Source organism: Amblyomma mixtum, chromosome 1 (genome assembly GCF_055824585.1).
Source record: "Amblyomma mixtum isolate Tamu chromosome 1, ASM5582458v1, whole genome shotgun sequence".
Taxonomy (NCBI): domain Eukaryota; kingdom Metazoa; phylum Arthropoda; class Arachnida; order Ixodida; family Ixodidae; genus Amblyomma; species Amblyomma mixtum.
Window position 1 is genome coordinate 218,062,683 of NC_143012.1, and position 24,106 is coordinate 218,086,788.

At 48.6% G+C, this 24,106-nt stretch overlaps 2 protein-coding genes across 2 annotated transcripts in view; one reads left to right on the forward strand and one right to left on the reverse strand.

Moving 5' to 3' along the window:
• The window catches only part of LOC149370907 (2-aminomuconic semialdehyde dehydrogenase-like), a 38,226-nt gene extending 17,888 nt beyond the window's left edge, over positions 1-20,338 (forward strand). The window contains exons 7-11 of the mRNA XM_089563512.1: positions 1,737-1,807; positions 3,333-3,437; positions 9,062-9,233; positions 18,229-18,438; positions 20,128-20,338. Of these exons, the coding sequence (XP_089419638.1) occupies positions 1,737-1,807; positions 3,333-3,437; positions 9,062-9,233; positions 18,229-18,438; positions 20,128-20,277 (708 nt within the window). The 3' untranslated portion in view covers positions 20,278-20,338. The remainder of the gene's footprint in view (positions 1-1,736; positions 1,808-3,332; positions 3,438-9,061; positions 9,234-18,228; positions 18,439-20,127) is intronic.
• On the reverse strand, positions 18,469-23,325 carry LOC149370908 (uncharacterized). Its single transcript, XM_089563505.1, has 2 exons — positions 23,091-23,325; positions 18,469-23,023 (listed from the first exon to the last, which is right to left on the reverse strand). The coding sequence occupies exons 1-2, from the start codon at positions 23,104-23,106 to the stop codon at positions 20,433-20,435; spliced, it is 2,607 nt and encodes an 868-aa protein (XP_089419631.1). The 5' UTR covers positions 23,107-23,325; the 3' UTR covers positions 18,469-20,432.
• Positions 23,326-24,106: the final 781 nt, after the last annotated feature.

Here is a 24,106-nt window from a genome sequence, read left to right on the forward strand (position 1 = left end):
ACCAGGCCGCAGCGAGTGGCACTCGGACCTAAGCGACCACATGGATGGTTGCTGATCGCATGGAGGAGCGCCACAGTAGGCTGTGTGCGCACTGCGTTTAAGAGTGACAAATCCGTGGCAGTCACTTGGTGCAAAAACTAAACAGAAGTAGCCCAGTCACTTTATCTTAAATTTTGAATTATCTTATTGCGTGAGGCTTAACGCACAGGCTAACACGTCCGCTTAAATAATCAAAATGTCGGCTGCAAGCAAGCACCTCCAATCAGTTGAGCCCCCGCCCATTACTGGGCGCCGACGATTTGTGCCTCTTCTGGCTCTGTCAGACTTGAGACAGACACCTCCGAGCACCACTTCATTGGAAACTTGTCGTACAATAGTAGTAGTGGTTTATTTTTATAAAAATACAAAAATAAAGAAAAAATGTTGCCGACCGTAGCAACTGTTATCGAATATCTTAAGCACCCGAGCTGCGGCCGACAGAGAGAGGATAGAAGGGAGATGTACAAAGGTGGGAGTGATAGCGAAAATGGACAGGGGAGAGCTTTATACACTATTTGCAATAGTTACAAAAATTCAAAAAAAAGCTAACAAATTTGCGTCGCTCGCACGCGAGTGCAGCAGCTTCGACCGTTGAAAATGACGAGGTCAGTCCGCACAGATGAACATCGTTTTGAAAAAGGGTCTTGCAGCAGGTTTTGGGATTGGCTGTTTTTAATTTGAAATTTACTTTCTTCCCAGAGAAAGTTGAAGTTGAAACAAAGGTTCTAGCACCGATGAGGCCCCAGTTCCGAGCGCAAACGACAGCAACAAACAGGAAACACTTGAAGTCTTCAAAATACTGCTGGCAGCTATTAATGCAATCAGTACTGTATCCAATACAGGCGACATACAGTGCTGTCCCCAGTGAAAGACACAACAATTAATATATTGCAACGTCTCACTAGCCTTCGGGCAACATAACAATATCGTTATCAGTTACCAAAAGTAAGTACACAATTTTTAAGGAGTGACCAGTTGAAAGCCACTTCATATGGAAAGTACAGCCTTTGTCAAAAGTTTAGAGCCCAGGGGGTTTGCTTCAAAGCACTATTGTGGCGCTCCTGTAGCACTCACGGAAGTCCTACGCATCGGAGGGAGGAGGACGAAAATTCTTACCTTCAGGAGATTTGGGACACTGAGCGCGCATTACGAGCAAAGCAGTGTGGCCCAGTAGCAAACCCCCCGGGCTCTGAACTTCTGACAAAGGCTGTACCTACAAATGGTCTATTTTTAAACACGACTTTAGCAAAGCGCAATAAAAAGACAGGGACAAGAAGAAGAAGAAGCACGCAGGACAAACGCTTTGTCCTGCGTGCTTCTTCTTCTTCTTGTCCCTGTCTTTTTATTGCGCTTTGCTAAGTTCAACATGTATTACCAACTCGCCCAACTTTCTGCATTGGTTAAACACGACGCCCATAAACCTCTTAGACGGGCTGTCACCCGCATTATGCGAGTTCTTAGATCAGCGCTTTGTCAGTTGTGCGTTAGCGTACAAAATGCCCACTATTTCGTCCGTCTGTGAGCATGCTATACAAACGTTATAGCTCATGCTATTCGCACTTCCCAACAAACTGCAACGAGAGGAAGACGCTGTCGTTTACAACGACAGCGCTCTAACTATGCCTCGAGTTTCGTCGGCATGCAGAGGGCATCAGCCGGTTGTTTCACCATCCCCGCTCACGTTTCCTCCCACGCAGATGGGCGGCAAGAATGCAGCCATCGTGTTTGAGGACGCCGACCTGAAGAAGTGCATCGCCACTCTCATAAAGTAAGCGCATTTCTCTGTATTCTGGGAGGATCAGTCAGCGGTTTCCCTACACACCCCCAAGTGGGGGTGCTCACACTGGTTTTCTGAAGACATCCCCTTAATTCATAACAATATTTTTCCATCTTTGTCATGAGTGTTGGAGCCATAAACATTGCCAACCCTATGCGACACATGAACGACACAAATAAAAAATTGAGAATGACTAATGCTTTTCCTCTACCCTCAACCCCCCCCCCCCCCCCCTATAAATTTGGACACTCCCACTTAATTTCAATTCCTGGGGAAATCTCTGGGATCGTTTATTTTACAGCACATTTCCCTGAGTCTGTAGAAGACTGATGGACAATCGTCGAAGATGCAAGGATACATGATAATATTGCCAAAAACTATACACGTTGATGCTGCCTCGCGCAGTATTGCAATTTAGCTACAGGAACTTGGCGTTATCTGCAACTATAACGTACTCGCAGCCGTCAGACTCGCAACCATCAGGCGGAGGTACAACAGCAGCTCGCTTTACAGGCCACGGTAGCTAAATGGCTGTGGAGTTCGGCTACTGAAAACAAAATCGCAACCCATGGTGCCCGCATGTTGGTGAAAGCGAAATGCAGAAACGCTCGTCAATGACCAAAATTAAAAATTCAGGGGGCACTTTGGCTCTCTAAAGTGCTGCAAGGTGAAAACGTTTCCTGGCGCTCTGTTTGTTCTTATTTACTTTTTATTTTTCATATTTTTTTTATTTTTGCTCCTTCTCTTGTTTTTATTGTTTCTTATTTTTATTTTCATACCCTATTTTATTTTGTTCTTATCTTTGCTTATATTCTTATTTATATTTTCCTTTTCTTGACTTTATTCCTTTTATTTTATTTATGAAACCTATGCATTCACTAGATGCGCCTTTATTCATGCTGGAACCTTGAGCCTTCGTGGCGGAGTGGCAGCGTCTTCTCTTCAAATGCCAAAGGCCCTGGTTCGATTCCCACCCTCGGCGTAGTTTCTTTTTAAGCAGTGACGCCGAAAGGCGGACAAATCTGCCGACGCGTCTGTCGACACGGCTGCCGACGCGTCTGTCGACATTCCTGCCGACGCGTCTGTCGACACTCCTGCCGACGCGTCTGTCGACATTCCTGCCGACGCGTCTGCTAACGACAGTATGAGGCATTAAAGGCTTTCGCCCTAATATCGAACCCTCTGCTACGCTTGCTATAACTCATAGTATTAGTTTAACACTTAAAGCATTCAACATTTTTCTTAAGTGTTGTTTGGGCGCATTTATGACGTTGCTAAGCATGATTTGGTGCTAATACCTCGAAAGAAAACGTAAGTGGGTGGCACCTCGCCATTTTGTGCACTGCTGTGTTCGCATGCTGCTTTGTAGCGTGTCAGTCTTATGTCGAAATGTGAACAGCACCAATAACAAATAAAAAGCGAACTTGTTTTCTTGTGTAACTTCCGAACAATTGTAATGCACGAAATGTGGCATTACAGGTATTCGGTTTGCTTGCTTTTTTCTTGCCCAATGCAGAGCCAGCTTTCTGAACCAGGGCGAGATATGCCTCTGCACGAGCCGGATCTACATCCACAAGAAAATCTACCAAAAATTCACGGACACCTTTGTTCAAGAGGCCAGGTATGCCTTTGCCTACAGTGATAGGCAAAGTACTCTCACGACCATTTTTTGTCTTTGTTTTTTTTTTTCAATTACAATACTCCCAGAGCAATTAGAAACATTCTACAGAAAAGGCGGCTGTTTTCTACGGCGACATTACGTATAGCTGTAGCCATCAAAAGACATCCAGTGGAAGTCTACAAGTATAGGCCCAGTATCAAACATTTTGGAATATCCATGAAATATCCGCTCGACCCTTAACCGGTAATTTGGTATATACATCCACTCGGCGTGAGTTTTGCGATACCATAAAAATGCGGCTCCATGCGAGTTTATATTTTGTTGGTTCGTCAACACCAGAGTGACGGTGTGCTAATTACGAAGCACTTCGCCCACATATCGCGAGTTCGGGCCGGAGCAAGCTCAGGGCACTGCCAGTGTTTGGTGCGCGCCTGCGCTCTCGCTCCGAAGGAAGGAAGGCGCAGTTATTTGAGAGCACAAGTGTTTATTACACAGAAAGCTGCATTACATAACACTGCACTAATCCCCAGACCTCGGTGCAACCCGTAGCCCCGCCGCAGCACCCGAAAGCGGGCCCGCGGAGCCGCGCGCGCAAAGCAAAGACTACATACGCGCGTGACAGCACAGCTAAGGGCGATCGCATGCCGCGCGGCCAGCCAAAGGGTTAAATCACGCGCAGCGCAACACGAGGAAGGATGGGGTATACGCGGAGCACATCTTGACGACGCAGGTCGCACATCGATGGCTCATCGCGCGTCGTCACTGGCAATGGCCGGCGATGACGGAGAACCAGCCAAATCAGGCCCTTCCGAATCCGGAGCGTGTCTGCGCCGCACAGGCGGGCTACACGACTCCGAAGGTTCGGGCCTGGACTCGAGCATACCTACTAGATGCGCACGTTAAAGCACCCGCGTTCATGGGCCCCCGGCAAAGGCCGGGGCACCCGGGAGCCAAACTCTACGCACCTTTCCGCTGCCCGAGTCGGTGGCGATCTCCCCGTTCATTTCCCGCTCGGGACCTCTCGCCGAAACAACGCCGCCCAACTGTCACTCGGTGTGACCCAATGGGGACGCGAGGTCGAAGCGGGAAGAACGGAAGGGAGGGTGATTTACTGCGGTTCTCGGAAGTGCTTCCCTTGCAAGGGAGGACAAGCAGCGCGGCTGCCCCCATTCCGCTCGCGGACACCCCACGGGGGGTCTCCCTAACGAACGAAACGGCAGAAGCGGGCGCACACTCGGGTAGCCCAAGAAGCTCAATCCCCACATCCCCCTCTTCTTAAATGCCCCCGTCCCTCTGAAAACAGAGCGACGGTCATTACACAAAACGCAAAACTGTCTGCGCTAGAATCACTGAAATACCAGCCTTTCGCCATACCTCCAGCCCTTAAACACACCCACACAACAAGATTAAACATCACGCATGCCGCACTACGCAATAAGTGCACACAAGTATTCGCGCCATAGAAAATTACAAATGCGGTTACTCGAACATCACATAATCAATGCACTCTGTATACATCTTTACATAAGTTAAAATCTGGCATATATATACGAGCGTCCATGCTGCCACAATGAATCAGAGCGCGCACGATGGGGCGCCGGAAAACGTTCGACACAATTAGCCTTCGGAGCCGATATCTCGGCGGAATCGGTCGGTCCTGATGAACGGCCACCGATAGGCGCCGGAAGCAGCTCACCCCGGCGTCGTCGCGCCGCGATGGCGGTCCTCTCCAGGCACACGATGCTCTGAAGACGATGTCTCAGCAGTGCTACGGTGCGGACATCTCCGTGCAGGTTGCCTCTGAAGCTCCGCTGATTCGGCTTTGGCACATACCGCCGAGCCTGGGGCTCGCGCACACGCACTCAAGGAACCAGAAAGCGGTGACAGGCGTCCCAAAACGGAAACATAAACATGCCAGGTCCATGGCCCTTGTCCATTGCAAGGCTCCTGACGGGCAATAATACCACTGAACAAGAAAAATTATTTACAAACAAACACAATTTCCCCCACCCCAGCGAGTGAGCGCCCGACGACGCTACAATGGTCCGGGGTAAGGAGGATTGCGAGCAACTTAGACACCGACTGCGAGCACACATACATTCCGAAACGTCGCTAACAAGTATGCCCCTCAGCGGTTTCCCGGCACGCTCTTTTTTTTTTTTTTTACCTTCTCTTGCAACATCTGGGCCCCGTTCGACCGTTTCGTGCCCGCGCGCACAACCTCTCCGACATCTCCGAAACACTTGGCGAGCGAGAGGCGCAAACGGCAGCAGCTATGCGGCGACCAGGCACAGTGGAAAGGATGAGGGCAGCGGCCCACGCACGGGGGAAAAGAAAGCTTTTCACCCCCCACAGCAACAGGCCCTCCCGGCTCTTCCGGGAAAAAAAAGGAACCCCGCACACTACCCTTCGCGCCACAATGAGACAAAGAAGCCCCTCTTCCGAAGTGACCGGAAACGCGGTTGCTTAACTACAATGCTACACTGTACATAAGCGAGACAACAAACCACTTCAAAACGCATATTATACAGACGGGAAGTACTTAGCACGAAAATACACTTTGAAACATTCACGGCACTGTACAGACACGAAACATGCATTCTTCAACTCACATATCGGGCTGAAGGCTCAGCGAAGTAGCTCGCTCCGGGGACGCCGCGGAACGGCCTCGCCACGGCGAAGGCTGGTAAAAGTCCGAGCTCAGCTCTCAACCGAAGATGTCCGATATCAAGCACGGAACAAAACACAAAAGTGAATGTCGTCTGAGGAGGCACCGAAGAGACAACCGAAAGCGATCGTATGCTTCGGTCGTGCCCGCTTGCCAAAACTTGAAATCAATGGACCTCAGCATCACCTATATCGCTCACAACAGTGAGCGATCAAGTCGGCAGCGTAATTCGACTTCTCCGCGCGCTACAGAGGACACGAAAAAGAGGAGAGAAAAACTGCGCGCAGAAAGGAAAGATCCTTTCGCGCCATCTCGACCCTGTCTCTCGCCGCGGAACAAAGGTTCGCGGGTATCGCTAGGGTTGATTCGGCGGCTCGGCTCTCAACACCTCGAAAGCGAGAACGAGTGCCTTTCCGCGGTAAATCTGCGTTACTGACAATCAACAGCCATGGGTCGTGACGGAACTTGGTTAATTTAGAAAGAGATGCTGCGACGCTGTTGGGTGGACTCGATATTCCAGCACGAGCCGTCATGACCCATCAGGGCAAGCCCCGGGGACGCCAGTTCCGTCTGGCTTCGGCCCCTCGGCGCACGCTGCAATACAAGCTAGCGTTCCGGCGCCAGGTCTCTCTCAAGAGACAGAATTCCACGGCCTCATGCGCGCGACGCAATACCAGCGACTTTCCGACGCATTGTCTCCCTGAGACTACCGTGAATTCTAAACGCGAAAGGGGTCACCGCGTTGGGCCCTGAAAAGCTCTTTGGGCTGGAGATAATCCCAGCTACTCCCGAGGAGTCCGGCTAGTTTTGCCGCCCTTACACAGCGTCCTACGAAGCCAGGCCTCTGCTGTGCCACTCCTCGGCGCGGCGCGGGGAAGCTCGTACGCGTAGTCCCCTTCGGCGCCAGCGCGATAGCATCCACGCAAAAGGCGGCTGACTGAATTACTTTAGTTCCGAATATAGGTTCCTTTCTCACGCATCCATCGACCCGAAATTACGAATTCGAAAGTTTGCTAACAGATCCTAACTACCCGCAACGGAGGATAGAAAGGCGTCTCATGCGCGTTACCACCTGGCTTAACTAGCCCTGAAGCTTGCAACAGAATGCAGTAACTACAAAGGTAGGAACTGCCCAACGTTGGTGCGCCAATTATGTTGGTTCGTCAACACCAGAGTGACGGTGTGCTAATTACGAAGCACTTCGCCCACATATCGCGGGTTCGGGACGGAGCAAGCTCAGGGCACTGCCAGTGTTTGGTGCGCGCCTGCGCTCTCGCTCCGAAGGAAGGAAGGCGCAGTTATTTGAGAGCACAAGTGTTTATTACACAGAAAGCTGCATTACATAACACTGCACTAATCCCCAGACCTCGGTGCAACCCGTAGCCCCGCCGCAGCACCCGAAAGCGGGCCCGCGGAGCCGCGCGCGCAAAGCAAAGACTACATACGCGCGTGACAGCACAGCTAAGGGCGATCGCATGCCGCGCGGCCAGCCAAAGGGTTAAATCACGCGCAGCGCAACACGAGGAAGGATGGGGTATACGCGGAGTACATCTTGACGACGCAGGTCACACATCGATGGCTCATCGCGCGTCGTCACTGGCAATGGCCGGCGATGACGGAGAACCAGCCAAATCAGGCCCTTCCGAATCCGGAGCGTGTCTGCGCCGCACAGGCGGGCTACACGACTCCGAAGGTTCGGGCCTGGACTCGAGCATACCTACTAGATGCGCACGTTAAAGCACCCGCGTTCATGGGCCCCCGGCAAAGGCCGGGGCACCCGGGAGCCAAACTCTACGCACCTTTCCGCTGCCCGAGTCGGTGGCGATCTCCCCGTTCATTTCCCGCTCGGGACCTCTCGCCGAAACAACGCCGCCCAACTGTCACTCGGTGTGACCCAATGGGGACGCGAGGTCGAAGCGGGAAGAACGGAAGGGAGGGTGATTTACTGCGGTTCTCGGAAGAGCTTCCCTTGCAAGGGAGGACAAGCAGCGCGGCTGCCCCCATTCCGCTCGCGGACACCCCACGGGGGGTCTCCCTAACGAACGAAACGGCAGAAGCGGGCGCACACTCGGGTAGCCCAAGAAGCTCAATCCCCACAATTTATAGATAACTTTTTAGGCATTCTTCATTTGTCACTATTTTCTTTGCCCTAGAAACTGCTCACTGCCATCAAGTACAACCTTGAAAGTTATTTATGTAGCTATATGTGCCGAAGTGCTATATGTGTATTGCTATATGTATGGCCCAGCGACAATTGTCTTTCTGCAGAGTAGGCTCGTTGCCCCGCTTTTTTTTTTTCTGTTCTTCGCGAAGAAACGCTGTACGATAATTCGAACGGCTGTACAAGCGGGTTTCTCTACGGCACTGCTATTGTTTAAGCATGCTTACACAGGTGCAGACAAAAAAAAACATTAAAAAAGGCAGAATATTTTCAACGTGTCCATCTCGTCTACTCCGCTGGAGGAATGCAACGGATTCGACGTGCGCACCTTACATACGCCATTGTTAGGCCGGGGTTTGTCAAATTTAATTCAGTGCGACCGATTCACTTCATCACATTTCGAGACAATTTTCTATGTGCGAAAATCAGAATTCAGTTCAATTTGATTTAGTTAATTTACGAACAGTTTTCCACTGAAGGACCGGTGCGAAATATTCCGCGAACAAAAACTCTTCAAGGCTTAAAAGCTCGCTTGCAGTAGTGTTGCTAACGCTACGGTAAAGCTTGATAAGTTACCACCAATGATGATAAGTAAGTGACTGGAAGAGGCCCTGTGACGAGAGCGCCCGCCCTATGCTTGCTACTGAACCTTTGAAACGGTCGCTGCAACTTGCCAGTACTAATTAGTAGCAACGGCAGCAACCCTGTTGAATACACAAGCAAGCGGCGACTTTCTGGAAGTGTGTGCATCGAACGTCTTCTCACGCGCTTTGCGGCACGCCATTTCGCCTGCAGGAAGCTGAAGGTGGGTCCGCCGCAGAGCGAGTCCGTGTTCATGGGCGCGCTGGTGAGCAAGGAGCATTTGGAAAAGGTCAAATTCTACATCAAGCTCGCCATGGAAGACGGGGGCAAAGTGCTCTGCGGAGGCCTCCGGGAGGAGCCCGACCTGCCCAAGGAGAACAAGAACGTGAGTAAAGAATGACGAAGACCCTTGAGCGTGCTGCACTGTACACTTGCTCTTCTGCCTTCGGTCAACACAGATTTTCATTGTTTAAGCCTGCCTAAACAGCGGCAAGGCGGAGAAAAACAATGATGAACGAAGATTTATGATAACTTCAAAGTGCCGTTTGCCGTGCTGGACGAATGCGTCTGATTCGACGTGCGCACCATACACGGGAGTTTGTTTGTTGATTTCAATTCACTGTAACCGATTCATTTCATCGCATTTTGAGAAACTCTGGAATTGAATTCAACTTCATTCATTTTGCGTACTATTCTCCATTGCCAACCCTCGAAAAGGTGGCTTGACAGACGCGACGCAGGGCAACCACGAGTTATTTAACAAGTTATTTTCTTTGCGACAAATTTTTTTTTTTAGCTAGGTTGAATACACCACAACGGTAATCGTCTACCATTTTAAGATGTTTTAGAAATGACTGTTAACCACTATTTCAGCCAGGCTAGTAGGGTACGTTTAGTACGAGCAGTGGAACTAGAGGATCTAGTAACGTTGAGTACGAGTACAGCATGTCGCATTGAGCGTGATCCGTTTACGGAACGAACCTGATAACCTTCGAATCGCGAATCGTGATTCGAGGCATAGCAAGACGCCTGCAATGTACCACCACCCGCAGACTTAACACGAACGCTCGAGCACGTGGTTTCGACTGACATAAGCGCCGCTAAGAGCTGGCCGCTGTGTCCGAGACTATAGGTATGCTGCGTTTGCAGCGGCTGATGATAGGTGGTGGCCTGCTGCCACCCTGAAATGGTCCCAGGCCAACGGCCAACGCTCAGCGTCGAAAATGTCAGTACAAGCCACGCCCTCGAGCGTTTGTGTTAAGTCCGCGGGCGGTGGGAAAAAGAAACAAAAAAAAAAACTGCGAAGTAGCCTTTCAGTGTAACTAGCATAATTCTCAATTTCCTGCGTATGGACACGGGAAATCTTGAGAATTATGCTAGTTATATTGAAGGGCTAAACGCTAGAGTTAGTCGGAATTAGAGAAAGAGTCTGTTAGCTGCGTTCTATTGAGGCATGACACCCCTACCGCGATTACGCGAAAAGTTGCAAATTTGAACATTTCAATTCGCGGACTCGTTCTAGCAGCCACATTCTCTTTAATCATATTGCGTTATTGGACATCGGTAGAGATGACAGAATGACGAGAATGCGGTTAACTTAATGAAGGTCCAAGCTGGTGACGAAGTTCTGCTGATGCCTTACAAGGGCGTCCGCAGAATTTTTTGCAGGGGGGGGCCCCATTGGTTGTTGGCGCCGGAGGGGGGGGGGGGGGTATGTTCGTAGCAAAAAGGCACTATTTGCGGAGTAAATTTATTTATTTATATATAAATAAAAATAAATAAGTAAAATACAGACATGAAAGAAAAATTACAAACAGCAAATTAAAGCGTGGCTAGGAGAGATGCATTGGAGTTTATCGACGAAGAAGCAATTACAATTAATAAAAAGTGCGAAAAGATACTATCACTTCGTGGAGAAGAGTGCTCAGTCTTGCTGCATACGAGTTCTCGACTCACCCGGATTGATGACCAGCACACAGCACAATATGTTCACAAACACGCAACTACAGTCACTTAGTCAGTCTTCCTTGAACAGCAACTGTAGGCGCCTCGGATTTTTCTGGGCGAATTGCGCAATTACACGGGTGATAAATTCATTTCTGTGCTTCATTATACGCTCTCGGTGCACACTCATCATACACATTGATTGGAAAAACGGTTGAACGCGTACGTTGAAAACAAAAGGTGACTATATATAGAACGAAAACTTATTTACAAGATAAAGGCGCGCTCGCAGCTCCATCTCCTCGCTCCATCTTGCTCGCGCACCCGCACAGTCGAGCAACCGCACACACACTGCTCGCCGCTCGTCGTTTTCTCGTCCGCTGTCTTGGTTGTTCTCAGCATCGTTGACAACCGGCCACTAAAAACACCGAAGCACAAACACAGAGGCGCGCGCACACGTGCAAGGGCTTACTTGCTGCAATATCCCCGAATGCGCACTTTGGGGGTGAAAGGAACGCCGCGCGACTTCCGAGGGGAAGGGACACTCGCCACTCCGGTCGGAAAATTTGTTCTTGTGTTTTTATGGGGTTCAGAGCCCCAAAACGACTCGGGCTATGAGGGACGGAGTAGTACAGAGTTCCGGATAATGTCAACCACCTGGGTCTCTTTACCATGCACTGACATCGCACAGTACATGGGCGCTGTTGTGATTTGAGGCCCAGCCAGAGGTGACAGGCGAGCCAGGCAGGCGCCATCGGGCTGCGTTGGCCAAAGGCGCTGGTTTTCGGAGAAGACGCAAGGAACGCTGGTGTGGGGGCGCCTCTGGAGACTGCGTCGCCGTGAACAAAAGCAGCTAATCCCCTTTGCCGAAGATTCTGAAAGCGGCGCTTCTACCGAACTGCGCTCTCCCGTGGATCGGAGGAGACAGCGAGCGGCGGCGGCGGCGGCGGCGCCAACTCATCGCCCGCTTGACCCTGAGCAGCCCGACAAAGCGGGGGTGGACACGGCTGATTTGTCCTTCCCTCCTGAAGAATTCATCGGTGGCCGGCGTACGAACGTATCCTGATTATAGCGAGCGACGAAGGCCAAAACAAGGTGCCCTGTGCACTGTCTGCCTCCGTCTCGCTATCTCTCTAGATATCAAAGAAACAGACACCCATCTCAAGACGTCTCGAAACACATGCTCGCCGGTGCCGCTGTATGTCTGCAACAGGTCGCCCTTCAGCAGAGCTGACGGTGGCGTGGTTTGAAAACGGCGGAACGACGCGCGCCCGGACGCGGCATTTCGCAGATGTGACCCAAAGCGTGGAAGCGGGCTGCTTTTACCCTTTTGGCTGAGCGCACCACCGCCCCTGGCGTGCGGCCATCACTCCCAGTTCGAGGGATTTTCCAGGGGGGTGCAGCCGCCCCCCCTTGCACCCCCCTCCGGACGCCCATGATGCCTTATCATGCTTACTCCTCCACCAAACTAGCCTGTCAGGCGCTGCGGCTCTGGACGCAGCGTGCTCATGCGCTTCATTTGGAAGAATCGCGATATTGGCGCCCATCTAAAGCAATATTACCACACTTCACGGATATAACACAAGCTTTTTTCCCTGAAATCATCTGCTTCATAACGCACCAAAGTAAAGTTTTTCCGGTCTTCTTCGAGACTCCCACAGTGGTGAGCTCACCCACTAAGCTCGTAAACTGAGTGGAAAAGCCAACTTCTCCACGGTTGCAGGCTATTGAGGCAAAGCGAAAGCGAGAAAACACGGCGAGAAGCAGTAGCGAGTAGTACGGTGCACTAAAGGCATGAAACGAAGGCGAGAAAAGTGAGAAAATTGGTTTCTGAGGAAAAGAAATAGCGCAGTAGCTGTCTCACATCTCGGTGGACACATCAACAGCACCATGGAAGGAAGGAAGGAAGGAAGGAAGGAAGGAAGGAAGGAAGGAAGGAAGGAAGGAAGGAAGGAAGGAGGAAGGAAGGAAGGAAGGAAGGAAGGAAGGAAGGAAGGAAGAAGGAAGGAAGGAGTGAGGGAGGGAAGAAAGAAAGAAAGAAAGCAAGAAAGAAAGAAAGAAAGAAAGAAAGAAAGAAAGAAAGAAAGAAAGAAAGAAAGAAAGAAAGAAAGAAAGAAAGAAAGAAAGAAAGAAAGAAAGAAAGAAAGAAAGAAAGAAAGAAGAAGTGCCGAAGTGGACGGCTCCGGAATAATTTTGATTCCCCGGGCACATCAACGTGCACTGACATCGAACAGCACACGGGCCCCTTTTTGCGTTTCGCCTCCACTGAAACGCGGCTCCGCAGCCGGGTCTGAACCCGGGCTTTCCGGCTCAGAAAGAGAAAATAGAAGGTAGTGAAAGAGTCGCGAATAGTAGGCAAGGGAAAAGGCGGCGGTCGGACACAGAACTGTGCCACACGAAGCACAAACGCAAGATGCGGCATCACGGAGACCGGCCGCTGCTGCCCTAAAGGCGGTAGTTTTGCTGCGCTCGATTGTGTCGCATGCATGGGCGTCCGGAGGGGGGGGGGGGGGGGGGGGGGGGGGGCAAGGGGGGGCGGCTGCACCCCCCTGGAGAATCACTCACTCGAACCGTGAGTGATGGCCGCATGCCAGGGGCGGTGGTGCGCTCAGCCAAAAGGGTAAAAGCAGCCCCTCTTCCACGCTTTGGGTCACATCTGCGAAACGCCGCGTACGGGCGCGCGTCGTTCCGCCGTTTTCAAACCACGCCATCGTTAGCTCTGCTGAAGGGCGACCTGTTGCAGAAATACAGCGGCACCGGCGAGCATGTGTTTCGAGCAGTCTTGAGATGGGTGTCTGTTTCTTTGATCTCTAGAGAGATAGCGACAGGGAGGCAGACAGTGCACAGGGCATCTTGTTTTCGCCTTCGTCGCTCGCTACAATCAGGATACGTTCGTACGCCGGCCACCGATGAATTCTTCAGGAGGGAAGGACAAATCAGCCGTGTCCACCCCCGCTTTGTCGGGCTGCGCAGGGGCAAGCGGGCGATTAGTTGGCGCCGCCGCCGCTCGCTGTCTCCTCCGATCCACGGGAGAGCGCAGTTCGGTAGAAGCGCCGCTTTCAGAATCTTCGGCAAAGGGGATTATCTGCTTTTGTTCACGGCGACGCAGTCTCCAGAGGCGCCCCCACACCAGCGTTCCTTGCGTCTTCTCCGAAAACCAGCGCCTTTGGTCAAAGCAGCCCGATGGCGCCTGCCTGGCTCGCCTGTCACCTCTGGCTGGGCCTCAAATCACAACAGCGCCCATGTACTGTGCGATGTCAGTGCATGGTAAAGAGACCCAGGTGGTCGACATTATCCGGAACTCTGTACTACTCCGTCCTTAATAGCCTGAGTCGTTTTGGGGCTCTGAACCCCATAAAAACACAAACAAATTTTCCGACCGGAGTGGCGAGTGTCCCTTCCCCTCGGAAGTCGCGCGGCGTTCCTTTCACCCCCAAAGTAAGCCCTTGCACGTGTGCGCGCCTCTGTGTTTGTGCTTCGGTGTTTTTAGAGTTATACTGTATAACTCTAGGTGTTTTTAGTGGCCGGTTGTCAACGATGCTGAGAACAACCAAGACAGCGGACGAGAAAACGACGAGCGGCGAGCAGTGTGTGTGCGGTTGCTCGACTGTGCGGGTGCGCGAGCAAGATGGAGCGAGGAGATGGAGCTGCGAGTGCGCCTTTATCTTGTAAATAAGTTTTCGTTCTATATATAGTCACCTTTTGTTTTCAACGTACGCGTTCAACCGTTTTTCCAATCAATGTGTATGATGAGTGTGCACCGAGAGCGTGTAATGAAGCACAGAAATGAATTTATCAGCCTCGTAATCACGCAATTCGCCCAGAAAAATCCGAGGCGCCTACAGTTGCTGTTCAAGGAAGATTGACTGAGTGACTGTAGTTGCGCGTTTGTGAACATATTGTGCTGTGTGCTGGTCATCAATCCGGGTGAGTCGAGAACCCGTATGCAGCAAGACTGAGCACTCTTTTCCACGAAGTAATAGTATCTTTTTGCATTTTGTACTGATTTTAAATGTTTCTTCGTTCATAAACTCCAATGTATCTCTCCTAGCCACGCTTTAATGTTGGTGATCCACCAGGAAAGAATTTTCAGTTGTGTTTCCTGCGTTGTCCTGTGTACTTTTCGCTGGTTTTCTACGTACGTGCTTTAATTTGCTGTTTGTAATTTTTTTCATTTGTGTATTTCACTTATTTTTAGTTATATATAAATAAATAAATAAATTTAATCCGCAAATAGTGCTTTTTTGCTACGAACATACCTCCCCCCCCCCCCCCCCCCCCCACTCCGGCGCCAACAACAAATGGGGCCCCCCCCCCTGCAAAAAATTCTGCGGACGCCCTTGGTCGCATGCGCTTGTGAAGCATCGCGAACAACACTGACAAGATGATAAGTGCTCGTACGTAGTCCTCGGCTGTGGCTATCCTGAAAATTTGAAGTATCGAGCTATGTTGTTGTAGTTATTATTTTTTTGCATTTCCTGAAGGTTCTGAATGGTCACATCATATATTCGCGTAAATATGGTATTTGTATATAGTGGCAGAAAACGCTTTTAGCTTCAAGTAATGCGCAACTTCAATACTTGCGACTTTCTCATGTTGTGGTATTGGGCTGTCCAGGAACGAAAGTGAGCGGCAGAACTGTCAAGCTTGTTGGGATGCATCCTGCTTACAGTAACGGCTGCTGCTGCGGTATTGTGAACCGAGCATCGAGTTCGTTTTTAATGAAGGTACATCTGCAGTACGCAAGGGATGTATTAAGCAATGCGGTTTATTTATTCTGTGTGTGTCATGTCTCCCGCCGATTATTGCAATTTTTTGTTCTAAATTCGCGGCATTTTAAATTTTAAGGCACAAAAGTTATACAATCTTGACAAAGAATCTACAATCGCACAACACCGATTGCTTTGCGAAGGAAGCTGTCGCTCTACCAAGGGAAAGAAGAAAAGCGCGCGCATAGCTTCTCAAATTCGTTAAATAAAAACGCAAAATCGAAATGCTCAGGATGGTGGCGTCCTCTCTGGAGCGCACACCTAGACAAGTCACACACAACATCGCCTCCGAGATTACCCGAACGTTGAAGGAGAATTTCAGAGGCTATGCACATGATCTTGGAGTTGCGATTATGGACTTAGAATGGCTACGATTGTTGCGATGATCTCTCGCGAAGCTTCCTGGTTGTCAAAATTTGTGCCCCAAACTGCTATTCAAAAGTATAGACCTTCGTGCAGTTTCATAAGCAGTTTCACACGGTGTGGCTGTGACGCCATCTGGAGAGTGCTAGAAAATTCGTCTGCTACCGAGAAATCTGGCCGAAAACAAAAATTAAGCACGTGGGCAGTGAAGGCTGTATCCGCTTCCACGAGGCTAGCCACCGTAACGAGACACCGACTGCGCATACGAAGTGATAGATGTATGCTTGACAGCTGGTGCTGTTTGTCACTTGCACCTGTCACTAACATGAAATGCACATACGCACCAGAAGTTTGTTTGCAACTAGCGCAGCTCGGGCGGAGACAGAGGAGAGGCGTGCATGCGCGCAGCGGCCGTGTGAAAAAAAGCAGGTTGGTATTAAGTGCAAATTCCGTTATTGCCGCTGCCGCTGCGTTACAGGTAATACTGAGTGCAACTGGGTGTTCCCGTGATACCGAACGGCGCAGAATCTCCCGCGCTTACATGTTCACTCGCCAGGTAGCAAGGCGGTGCGCTGATGGTGATGAACAAGGCAAAATGTTTAGAAAGTATTCATAATAAAGGTCGCGGTTACATTTATAGACATGCGACTTCCTCCTATTTGTGCATAAAGCAAATGACCTTACCAGCCACATGTAATTCCACTAACCCAACAATTAAGGCGCAAACGCGAGCCTTTACGGAACTCTTGCAACACTTTCTAAAAGGGTTAAATAAACCCTTCCAGCCATAAGATGATGTCATAATATCAGAACCAAATATTGCACCTTCATAAACAGTATAGTAACTCATTTCTCCATACTTCGTGAGACACATGGCACAAGTGTCACAAAACAGGTTTTGGCTGGCTTTTAATTTTTGGTTGTCTAGGATAACTTCGAGAATGGCAATAGCCACAGCAAGCAGTGCAAGGGGCACAGAACAAGCAAAAAGCAGAGGTCAGCACAGCGGCAAAGCCATCAGTGCACATAATTTCCACACCACACAATATTTAGAAAAAGTAGAGCGCACCATAAAATGACTCATTGAGCAAAACAGTACTAGTGCTGCATGAGCTGCCAGCATGCTAGAAATAGAGCTATCCTTTCACTTTTTTTTTCTTCCTGCTGTTCCCCGCAGGAATGATAGTCGCTCAGTTGGCACCAGTTGACAGGCTCGTGCACTTTCATTTTCGTATGAAATAAAAATTTGGTTACGAAAAAGGAGAGGCACAGATACTGTCTTGTTAATAATTGGCCCACCAACCAAGGGAAGAGTTAAAGAAGGCAGTGAAAAAAGTAAGACAAAAGAGGTGCCATAGTGGAGGGCTCCAGATTATTTTTGGCCACCTGGAGTTCTGCAAAGTGCACTGACAGTACTTTGCCTTCATTTTCTTAAAACCACTTACTGATACCGGTATAAATGCCGTGAGGAAAGCAAAACGTTGAATGCTGCAAGGAATATAGGAGGTCATCAAGAAAAGAAAGGCAATCATACCTTTCCGAGTGATCATCACTCAGGGTGGACATCTGAATTGTGTCGTGAGGAAAGGGATGAAGAGATCAAAAAGAGAAAAAAAGAGAAGCCCAGCTCACTACCATCTTGAATACTGCTATGAGCCACTTTCGGCTTTTTGCAACTCCAATTACACAAATCTTTTAAAAGTTATTGAGGAAAGCAACCTATCGGGCAGTGCCCTATCAAAACCAAAATGTTATGCAACTTCATAAGTATACTGTGGGCTGTTACCTTCAAGGTAGATCTCAAGAAGTATACATTTTACAGTACTCTCCAAAAGAAGACTCCCACAAATCTACCTAACAGCATGCAAAGATGGGAAGACTTACTTGCAATTGCACACAGGATGCACAAGCAGCCAGAATTCACTGCAAAATAAAAGCTATATTATGATCACTCACTGTGCATAATGCTCAGCAAAGTGAAAAGTAAGATTTGTCAGAAAATGCTGGATTTAAATCACGATCACGGATTTAAATCACGATCCATGAGAGTGACAATCTCATGTTTGAAATTGAGACAAAATTGGAGGACCCAGAATGTACAGATGTGCTTAATTGGTCCTGTGACATGCTGATATGGCGCCTTATGCACTCTCACACTGTACCAACATTACAAAAGGGTAACGGAGTTGCTTGATCATTTCATCCAAGTGGTGCAAGTGCGTATGGGTATGATGAAGGTATTTTCATTGCTTTAGATACCTCATGAATCCTAATGCACTACCATTTTTTCATACCACCTTACAGGGCTACTTCCTACTACCCACTGTAATCACGGACCTGCCACACACATCACGCTGCATCCAAGAGGAGATCTTTGGGCCAGTCACGTGCCTGGCGCCCTTCGAGACTGACCTTGAGGTCGTTGAGAAAGTGAATGGTGTCCCATATGGGCTCTGTGCCAGCATCTGGTCCAAGGATGTCTGCCGCATTCACAAGATGGCGCAGCGCCTTGACGTACGTATAAGATCACAGAGTATTTCGCGGTTTGCTTCTGAAGAGCGATTTATTTTTCCCTGTAAACAACGATGTGGTTAATGTAGCCATGCAGCAAGCTTGATACAAGTCTGGCCAAAAGACAGCACATACTACAATAGTGTAGATATAGGAAAAACTAGACATATTTTTTACAGGTAACACCTGCATGACAAAAGCATCAAATTTTGCCTTTAGTGAGGGTATAACACCTTATTTATCATAACTTGTGGACATGCCACTTCAAAGCACTGCCTCATTACTACTGTAGCATGGTGAACTAATATCTGCAGTATCAAGGTCAAGGCAAATTGCATTCAAAGTCGCACACACTTTTTTTGTTCCCCATTACCCACGATGCAACAAGAAATCAGAACCACATTCCCCAATCATCTGGCACCACTGCATCGTCACTACAATCACCAACCAAAAATTTCTCTGTTGGGAACTTCTGGAGCAGAGTGATGAATTGGGAGAGTTATGAACAAGTTTATACAGCACAAAAAAATTGGCACAGAGGAAAGGAAAAAATACACCACACAAGAGCAGTAAACACCAGGATGCACCCAACTTCTTTTCTTTTTCCATTTTTTGCACCACATAATAATGAAACAGTTGTAAAGCGCATTGGCCGTGCTCAAGAACCGACGTGAAGGCTAACGAAAAGGGTTCAGCTTAAAGACAATGCAGCAAGCTACGAATGAGAAAGGATAGGTGTAATGTTAAGAGACCAGAAGCAGGCAGAGTGGGTGAGGGAACAAACGGGAGTTAATGACATCCTAGTCGAAATCAAGGGGAAGATGTTGGCTTTGCATGTAATGCAAAGGCAAGGTAACCACTGGTCCTTAAGGGTAACGGAGTGGATCCCAAGAGAAGGCAAGCTTAGCAGGGGGCGGCAGGAAATTAGGTGGGTGCACGAGATTAAGAAGTTTGCGGGGATATGATGGCCGCAGCTGGCAAAGGACAGGGTTAATTGGAAACATGGGAGAGGCCTTTGCCCTGCAGTGGGCATAGTCAGGCTGAGGATGATGATGAACAATTGATATGATGCAGTAAACTGCTCACATTTTTTTCAGTATACTTAAAGATTCACTGCATATGTATATTGGCAAGAGAGCAATATTTTGCTTCCGTGTTTACTGTATAATGCTGGATCCGAGAAGAGGCAGCAACACATAAAGATAGGCTGCAAATATCTTGCAGCCTAGGCCAAGGTAAAACTTTAATTATGTGCTGCACATGGCCTAAGTGTGCTCCTGACATCTCACACCTCGAATGGAAATAATTAAACACAAGGTTGAAATTGATGACGTATCTGTGAACATAACAGCGCCTACAATCCAAAAGAGTTGGTAAATCCACATGAGAAAAAAATCCCTCATAAAATGCACACACACCATAGATATTTACAAATTTTATTCCTGGTATTGTTATAGGACGTAACCGCACTCACCACAACCACACTCATCAGAATAGTCTCTGGCAGTTCAGAATCAAATCCTTTACATTAAAGAGATTTTTTGACAGCTATAATTAATCCATCACCTGTCACACCTTAGAGAAGCAATGTAAAGTTGCATTATGTTGATCTCAAAATGAAGTACACTAAATGTATAGGTTGATGTTTTACTACAAATCTCACTATATAGCGTTCATAACATTGCTTCCCAGGTTGGCACAATATGGTGCAACTGCTGGATGGTGCGCCACCTTCACATGCCATTTGGAGGGATGAAGATGTCCGGCGTTGGGCGTGAAGGCACCGATGCGTCCAGGGAATTCTACACTGAAGTGAAGTCCATCTGCCTGGACTACAGTTGAACAGCAGTAGACCCCTCGCATGCGGCTCTCCAATTAAAAATTTGTCAAGATAAACAAAGAAGCATGATGTGCTCATTTTGAAAACAAACACATACAGAACTTTGAATATGAGACTGCATCAATTTAGTTCCAGACATGCAGCATACATTTAATGACTAGCTGCGAAAACCTTTGCACAATGCTACCATCAGGTCACTTGACAAAAATATGCCCACAGAACTGAGATAGTGTAAAAACCTCTGAGCACGTTTTGCCTTCAAACCTTTTCGCTGTTTTTCACATTTGCAAATTATTTGCAAGGTGTCTGTGTAATCAGACGCAGCACGTCTGTTCAACACAGCACTTGGAGGAAGCCCTGAACCCATGATTTGCTGACAGCACGTGCTCCAAAACTTGCTTCGCTCTGCAGTCTCGTAAAGGTTTGAGAGGCTTGGCACACTAGGGTAAATTGCCAGACTCAACTCCGGAATGGCACACATTGCAGCATCAAGGCACTTCTCTAATTTGGAGCTAGTTTGCCTTACCGAGCCCATCTTAACATAAGTTAAGGCATCGGACACAGCGAAAGGCAGGGGAAACTTCCCTGTGTCAGTAGCTAGTGGCAAACAAATACTACCATTCTGCCAGGCTTCTATTCTGTCAAATGGTACTGCACTATAAGCACCAGAGGAACACTTCTCAAGGCAGCCAGAGAGGTAGTCAATGCTACTAAAGACATCAAAAATGCTGGCAAGCTCAGATACACACTGCTTAATGACAGAAGCCTGCGGGTGAGCTTCTCTGACACAATTTTCAACTGCTGGTTTGCTTTCACAGCAATCGTCAGCAGCATCAGAGAGCCAGCTAGAGTCCAGAGCACTGGTGTTTTCTTCCACAAGCACTTCATCAGAGTCCACCTCTTGTGGCACAGGAGCTGGAAAAGTTGACAATGGAAGTGTGCTTGGCAGGCAGAGATGACTGACATCCAGACCAAGTTCTTCAAACGTGCGCTGGGTAGTCAAGCGCGTGTCGAGAACCTCGGAATGAAGCAGCTTGCACACATCACCTTCGAGTGGCACAGCATTTGCAAGGAAAGGGAAACTGGCACATTGTCCTTGTGAATACAATGCAGTGTCAAGCTGAAGCTGAAGCATACACTTCCTCACGTCACAGTGGTAGTACTGCAGCAAGAAATCTGCACTGTCACTGATTGGCCGGTCCATACCTTCAGTTTGGCAAACGTGCATAATCAGTTTAGACACTTCTTCAGGCCTCGGATGCCCAAATTCAGCAACTGGGCAACCACTTGGAAGTTTCGCCTTCACTTGAACGAGATTTCGGGTGGCAGTGAAGACAACGGGCTTTTTTGTAGTGGACAAAACTGACTCCACCGCACTCCAAAAGCCATCATCTTGTTCAAAGATGGTGTCAACATCATCAAATAAAATAATGGTGTGACTGGAAAATTTAAGTGTTGAGGTATCCTGCTCTGGCGGTTTCTCAACTGAAGACATAATTTTGTTTTGTTTTTCTTCAGCCAGTTCATCTGTTTTCTGTTTCTTCAATGGCATCTTGGCTGTGTCAGCTAACCTTTTTTTATGTGCTGATTTTTTTACCTCAAATATGACATCATCATCATCGTCGTCAGATTGTGCACACATCCTCTTGGAGGTTTTTCGTTTTCCTTTGCCACGGCCAGAGGCCTTCTGGTCCTCTGCTGGTTTTGAAGTCACGCCAATGAACTCAACGTCACTGTCTGAAGTAGAAGGTGAAACTGCTTTCTCTGATCCACCTTTCGCTGCATGTGGAATACATTCTTCTTCATGCTTGCTAGCATTGGTTGCACTAGCAGCAGTTGAGTCAGTACTCTTTCTTGCAGGTGTTGCAAAATACTTTAGCAGTGTGCCTTTTGGACTTGCTTTACCAGCAGGTGCAGTCACAGTTGATGCAACATGTGCTTTAGGCGCCTCACTTACACCATTTTTTGCAGAAAAATAGCCATCCAGTGTACCTTTACTGGGCTTCCTCACATTGCTCTCAGCAGTAGCTTTCACAGTTTTTGCTTGGCCTTTGGCTGCCGCCTTTTCAAACATCTGCTGCAGTGGACCTGAGACTTTCACCTTCTTCTGTACTTCCACTTTCTTAGTGCTACACGTGGTCTGCGGTGCTGCAGAAGTAGCAAACAGCAGCTTGCTACCTTCAACATGGTGGGACTGCGTTGCCTCATGTAGCTGAGCCAAGATCCTTTTTCCAGGCCTCTCACTTGACGCATGGACCTCGAGGACCTTAAAACCAAGTTCTTCCGCCAGGTAATAAACCGAACTTGTTTTTCCGACGCCAGGAGGCCCCGCAAGCAAGTAGCAGTTGCTCAAGCCTTCCGTTGATTCTTCGGAGTCACTCAGCGAGGGTCGTGACGCAGAATTTAGAGGCTTGTTTTTCCACTGCGACAGCCAAGATCGCAGTTCACAGATCGCTGAGCCATTACCAACGAACGGGCACGATTTCGAAGGTTTGTACTTGTCCGTCCATGCCAAATTTCCCAAACGGCCTTCTTTGTGCGTGGCTGTGTCCACTTTCTTCGAATCTTCACGTTTTTCAGCCGCTTTTGACGCACATCTCGACACCTTGGAGCACCGGCGGCGAGACGGCCGTTCGGCACATGCTTCTTGCAGCACAGGGCCATTCCGACTTTGTTTGCATTCAGCAGACAAGTTGACTTCCCTAGGCTTCCTGGGTCGCAGCGATCTGATGCGATCGTTTTCGTTATCTGTGAACAAGAGATACGGTAACAGTGAAAAAATGTCAACAAAGCTTAATTAAGGCTACCGGCATACCTTGTGTAGCTGGCATGAAGGCTGTTTGAATCGCAACCGCAGACAACAGGGTGCAACATCTGACAGCAGAAGGCAATACTCAAGGTAGGCTGTTGTCGGAAAAGCTACATGTCCAATTAAAGCATAACCATGACCTAATTTATCACTTTCCCGCCACTAAAGCTTCGGCCTCACTCCCGCCACAGTCCGCGCGCGTAAACACACCACAGGATATGGATGTGTCTTCGGATGCAGCCGATACGGTAGCCGGCCAGCAGGCCGATCGACTAGCCAGGACTAGCCTCGCCGAAGTCAACGCTAGTCGAAAGTAGTAGTAGTAAGTGGTTTTAATGACATAATAAATGGAAGGAAAAAGATTTTGCTTGCCCCGGTAACTGCTGTCGCTGCTGGAAGCACCTGAGCTGGGGAAGCGAAAATAAAGGATAGCAGACAGTGTGTAGAAGTGAAATGAAAGGAGTGAGGGGATAGTAGAACGGACGGGGAGAGGTACACTGTAATAAGTCTATTTACATATTAAACATATTGACATATGTACAGGTCGCATGCGCGTGATGGTCTGGTTAAGCACAGTATAGTCGAAAGGCAGCTTTTCATTTAGCCACGGTGGCCAAATCTAACGAGGTTATAAAAATAAACAAATTTTCTTGCACAACCTCCTTGGTCAAAGCCAACGTTTTGGGGGCGCGGAGGCGGGCGTATTTCGATCTGTGCATCAGAATGCTGCCATTAGTTGCGTTGATGTTAAAGCCGCTGTAGCCTGTAGCGTTGCAGAAAAAAGCGCCAGCAGAAGCCATAAGATACATGGCTGAGGTTGCAATTTTCAGTTGTTATAAATTTTGTCGCTTTTTACCTTCACTGCTGCTTAAATAATTTGGGAAGTTCATTGTTTTTCTCGTTCACTAGCATCGTGTGTACTCCGTACTGTGCTCTTCCGAACCCTTTTTGCTAGCCAAAGTTCTGCTTACATTGAACGTCTCACCAGACAATAAACGAGATACAGGGCGCTCTCCATCCAC